General features: G+C 42.1%; 1 protein-coding gene across 1 annotated transcript in view; it reads right to left on the minus strand.

Annotated features, from left to right (window-relative positions):
* camk1da (calcium/calmodulin-dependent protein kinase 1Da) overlaps positions 1 to 5822 on the minus strand; it is a gene marked incomplete at its 5' end in the record, with an annotated part of 14633 nt that extends 8811 nt beyond the window's left edge. Inside the window, 1 exon segment of the mRNA XM_034223441.1 lies at positions 5747 to 5822. Within this exon segment, the coding sequence (XP_034079332.1) occupies positions 5747 to 5822 (76 nt within the window).
* Between the last annotated feature and the right edge of the window lie 178 nt (positions 5823 to 6000).

Raw genomic sequence — 6000 nt, forward strand, 5'->3', positions numbered from 1 at the left:
GAGAGAACATATGGAGATGTTCTTTCATAGTGTGTGGAATATGTGATGCTGGAAACATGTAAGTATTTCAGAGTTGTGTTGGGTAAATATGTAACAATGGATGAAACAATTTTTGGAGTTAGTTTTTGTAATATCATAAGTAGACATTAATTATGTTGTTTAGATGGCATTTAACAACTAAGACAGATAGTATGATTAGAAAGAGACAGAGTGGAAAGGGTTGGATTTATTTAACATCAGTGTGCTAGACTTCTTATAGGTAATGTGTACCGGGACCTGGACTCCCCCTCTGAGTTAGAAAGGCTTTGATCCCGACCCTCCAAGCAGACAACGAGACCTAACCCAACAGGAGACTCCTCCTTCTCCATCGTACAGACAGAGAACCAGAGCTGAACCAACAACGACAACAAGACTACATCAAGACTGCAGCCAGAACTATCTCCACCTGTGGCATCCAGAACCAAACCAGCATGCTGACATACAGAGAGATACTCTCATCAGCCCCTCAGACAGGACATGAAGTTCCAAACTGCGCCGCGAGATTTGGCACAATAGACATGAGAGCAGAATCCGCCCTCCATAAAAACAGCAGAGAGACTGTAAAGGAGGAGTGCAACAACAGTGGCATGATGGGGCTGCAGATGTGACTGGGCCAATGGCTGCCTACAAAAGTTACAGCGGATGGATTCAACAGCTGATGGACTGAAGAGAAGACAGAATCAGAGGAGTTGGCATGGTCGATTAGAAGTGCGGAGGCCGGGGTCACGGCTTGAGAAAACCAGGGGAGGAGGAAAGGAGAACGGGAATGAGTGAGTTACACATAAACACACTTATTCACGAAACGCACATTTAAATAACTTGAATTAACTTCATAAATACGTAAAGACAGAAAGATTTATTAATCATTTGGTAAATTAAAAATAGCAGTAAAGAGGAAACTATTAAAGTAAGATGATAATCATCCTAAAACACACTGACAGAGTAGAACCATATTCTTCAATATTTTCATCATGTTAACAATTCATTCTTTAAGACATTTTTATTCACGTGTGAATAAAGTAGCGGTCTCATTGGTTACAATATTGATCACCATTAAAAGGATAGTTTTAGGAACCACTCTATAGGACAAATCTTTGTTTGTATTAATGGCTAGTGCCAAGCCACATATTAAATTCCAATCTAAAGTGTTGATTTCACCATTGTGGCATAGTTATTACCAGACTTCGGTTTTAAATCCTTGATAAAGGAGGGAGTAATTGTTGCATGTTCGGACACCCAAGGTTCCACACACTGCTAAAGAGTTTAACATCGTTTTTTAAGTAGACCAGAATTATAATGAGCTATGAAATGCAGAGCGACACAGATCCTAGTAATGTTTTGACTCAAGATAATAGTTATTGTACAAAAGTTTCTGAAATAGATCATTAGACATTTTAATTAGTAGTGGTACTCGAAGGAAGTGAGTTTTGTACCAAGTTTCAGGAAAAGTGGGAGGCGGAAGTCCCAATGACAAGTGAGAATCATCTTGAAAATTATAGTTGAAATCGTGACATATTTTTGTAGACAAAGGATACTGGCCTATGCTGAAATGTCAAAGTCTCTGCAGAGCACGACACATGGCCAAAAAAGACGGAGACCAACTGACCTTTGACCCTGACCGACAGTGTAACTTGACAAGGCACTGTGGATGACTGACTCTGGGGTGAACCTGACCAAACTTGACATGACAACCAGACAGTGTGAGTGTGAATGTATGCCGGCATGTGATCAGTGTAACTGCATGATTCTAAAACAATAACTAACCAAGCATGTTTTTGGACTAACATATTATTTTGGAGCTCCAAGGGAAACGAGAGGTTTCCTAAAAATTCCACAAAAAGGGGAAACCGCACATGTGATATTTTCCTCTCACATGAGTTGGCGGTTTGCAAATGTAAAACTACAATCTGAAGATTCTGTTTCTTTTAGGCCTGAAGGACGGAGAGGAACACTTCTTTTCACTGAAGTGTTCACTGTGGAAATAATGATAATAATGTTCGTTATGTTCCTAACCAATTACCTGACAGTTTTTGTTCCCCTCCCATTACAGGCTTTTGTTACACATGATTTCATGTGTAAAAGGGGGGAGTGAGTATAATGTATAAATCTCAACATGGCTGTAAAATTCACAATTTAAATTTTTCTTTTAAGGATTGACAGAAACCTTCCGCCCCAACCCAGATGTTCAAACTGAGCATTGAATGTAATTAACCTGCTCCATATCTGGGGATAAGATACTGTTTGATGAATGTTGAGATGTTTCTAAATATTGATTTGAATTATAACAGGTAACACAGAATCAGTGGCCAAGGGGCTACTGTGAAACCGAAGAAGTTGACCTGTGATAATGAAACAATTTTGTAATATTTTAACAGACATTAGAGTAACTGAGGTTTGAAATGTAGAAAGAACATATTACAGTTAAAGCTAAAACATAGTAGTGTATTGAGACAGAATTTAATTTAGACAACATCATGTAACTAGCCTGGTAAAGGAGTAAAAGCCATAGACTTTATTGTTTAGGTCACTATGAGGATATACATTTCATCTAAATTTATAATAGAAAGACATTTGATGACAGTTTGTTGGAATTCTGTATTCATTTTTTCAGCGTGATAATATCTAAGCACTGACAGGTAGAAGCAGTATCACCAGGAAATCATTCACTTTGTTAGCATCGTGATTTTGGTTGTTTTTGAATCCATAACATTAGTGTGTTTCTTTGCCAGAAACATTAGCAGTTCATATTATATTTGGATTTTAAATAGGATTTCATTTAAAAATAAACACGGATGCTTGTCAGAAATTCAGAGCTATTGAAATATGTTATTTAGTTTACCTAAAGATGTTGGGGTTCTTATTTAGTTGGCACAGTCCAAGTATTAAGATTCTGAAGCTGCACTGGCAGATAGGAGGGCTACAATTAATTTGGAAACCTGTTCACAGACGGCTGTTGTTTCAAGACACCCCACCAAGAGGCTCCAAGTGGGGCAAAACAGCTGAGCGTAGGCTTGAGGGAGTTGTATCAGATTTCTCCACACAGGTCACTGGCGCCAAAAGGGGGACCCGAGAAGCACGAGGACAAAGTGGCTCAACCCCAGGCTCTCCGACCCCGACCGAGTGACCCAGCGGACCTCTTATGCCGTCTGCCTGGGAGAAAAGGGGGACAGCTCGTACCACGGGAGCCAGTGTGCGGCGGGGAAACCACCTGCTAGGACCAGGGGACGACATCAGGACGGACGTGGCCCTGGCAGACGTGGACTACTCGGAAGCAGCAGACTGGAGGAGCAGGACCCTGGAGACATCCTTACAGCAGACGACCCGGGAGGCATCATCAGCGGGCCGGAGAAGGAGGACCCTGGAGACATCTCTACAGCATCGACCCGGAAGCCGCCATCAGCGGGCCGGAGGACGAGGAGGAGGAAGACATCTCTCTAGCAGGCAGCCCAGAAGCTGCCGTCAGCGGATTGGGGGACAAAGACACGGCAAGCCAGGACGGCACAGGGAACTTGTCGAGGCAGCAGAGGAGTCTACTTCGCTCTGATCAGTTCCACCCGTGAAGGGCAAGCTGCATCTCCCCCTCCCTATTAGCTGTCCTTGTGGGCTATTCCTCCGAGGGGGGGGGGGCTGATGATTCTAGCACTCAGCTACCCCCTCATGGTTCCTTCACTGCCATGGAAAGTGGTGTTCTGTCTCCATGAAGGTTTCAAGTATTCTAAATACCAGCTTCGGATGGATTTATGGACACAGTAGAAAATAATGACAGTGGGTATATTTCAAAATGCCTTGTCTAAGTTTATCTCTGGAGAAGGAGATAAAAAGGGGGATTTGTAGAGTTATATTTGTATTTATTCATGTTAGCAAACTATGGATAAGCTTAAAATGAGAATAATTTGGGTAAAACTGTGAGCTGCATTTGGGGCCTGTTGACATGTGTTTTTGAGGACAAGGAAGATGGGGGAAGGTGAGAGCATGTCCTGATTTGCATTCAACTTAGAACGAGCTACAGTGGTTGTGATGTTAAGAGAGGTCCCTTGGGTTTCTCTGGTGCTTATCAATAGTAGCAGTTAAGTGAATACTGTTCAAATAATACCTGTGTTTGTGTTTTATATTGATTTCTCTGTTTTATCCTTTCATAAATGTAAGGACTACAAATGGCTATAAACATTCTGGGCTGGTTGGAGTAAACAGGGTTTTATGGCTCTGTGGGGGAGGTGTAGGTATGCAGGCCTTGAGACCTTTTGTTGGAAAGTGAGCCTGTTTGGTTTCCTGCTGCGTTTCCTGCTGCGTTGCGTCTCCCAATGAGATGACCTGAAGAGATGACCAGCTGACCTAACACCAAACCCCTCCTTCTTACTCTGGTATATATCCGGAGGATCCCTGGCGTTCGGCCTCTTCTTCACATGCTGCCCTCGGGTGAAAGTAGCTCTGCAGTATGCGGACTAGGGCAGGAGTAAGCCGGCATTACTCCTTAAGCATTACAATATAACTGTAATATATCATGTTGTATTGTAATGATTGTATTGCATTGTCATATTGCCATTAAAGTAGATTATTGTTAACGGTTACTTTGTAGATATGGATTCCTTCCTGTATTATAACCAGCTTCATAGGAACGCGCGGAGATTTGAAAAGCGGACCAGTTATCCCTCCAAGTCTCTAACAACACACACATACCGACACACACAAACAGTGATTATCATGGCTGATTACCTGATCTGTTCTTTCCACCTGAGCAGCAGCTAAAAGCTCACATAGTCTGAATCAATGCGCTAATTGTGCTCATTGCAGGGAGAAACTCTCTCTGTCGTTCAAATAAATTCAAAGTCTCTTCATTGGCAAGAAAGTAATAAAGGAACACACTGTTACCAAAGTATCAAAATAAACTACAGGTTAATATGAATACAAATATTAAAAATATATGTGTGTGTCCCATAGACACATGTATTTAATAGAGTCACAGACCGTCCTTCCAAACATCACAGTCACATCACAGAAGTGTTAGACACAGTGTGTGTGCTGCCACCTCACACGCTCTGCATCGTATTAACTGAGGCTGTTCACCTCTGACCCCGGATCTGACCTCACACTCAATGTCTCTGTCAGGCAGAACACACACACACGAAAATCTACAAATATACACACATGTGGGAGCAGCCCCAGTGTCTCAGGTTAAGCTGTATGACCTTTAAGGGCATTGGCGTAGGGCGTAGGTCGTAGGGCATAGGGCGTTAGGCTCCAGGCACACACATTAGCATACTAGCTTATCATAGGTATCTGTTTACGAGACATCTAATTAATATGATACACATGTATCTAAATATTTGGGCAAATTCTAAATGAACCTATTATATAAATGGATAATTTCTAATAGCCTGCAACTGAGACTTTGTTACAATATACAGTTATATTTCAGTGGAAGGTAAAGTCAGAAATCATCAAAGTAATATAAAAAAAGTAACTGTAGTGTTTAAAGAGATGTTTCCACTTCCACAGCACACATTGGATTGATCACAGTCAGTGTATTGACTTTCACCGCAAAAGTAGGCAGCAGAAGTCTGTGATGTGTGAAGACAACGTTATAATCTGTTCATTTGTTTCCTGTGAATCTGACACCAACTGAAAGTGTGCTGTGTGTTGAGTCAGGCTGCGAGGATGAAACCAGGGGCCTTACAGTGTGATCACAAAGAAGATATGTGTTACTTACAGGATGTAGGCGATCACTCCGATGGACCAGCAGTCCACGGCCTTACTGTACGGCTTCTGGGCGAGAACTTCTGGAGCTGAAAGGGACAAAATGGTGAGCCTCGGTTGATTGTTTCAGCTATTTCTGTATTACTGTGACTCCATTGCAGTAGCCGGTGTCTGTTTACCCAAGCTTAAATCTGGGTTGTGCTTGAGGTCCAGTTAAAACTCCTATGAGACTTTCACAGGATAACGTAACTGTTTTATGAGTCCCGC

The sequence above is a fragment of the Gymnodraco acuticeps genome, unplaced genomic scaffold (assembly GCF_902827175.1).
Source record: "Gymnodraco acuticeps unplaced genomic scaffold, fGymAcu1.1, whole genome shotgun sequence".
NCBI classification, from domain to species: Eukaryota; Metazoa; Chordata; class Actinopteri; order Perciformes; family Bathydraconidae; genus Gymnodraco; species Gymnodraco acuticeps.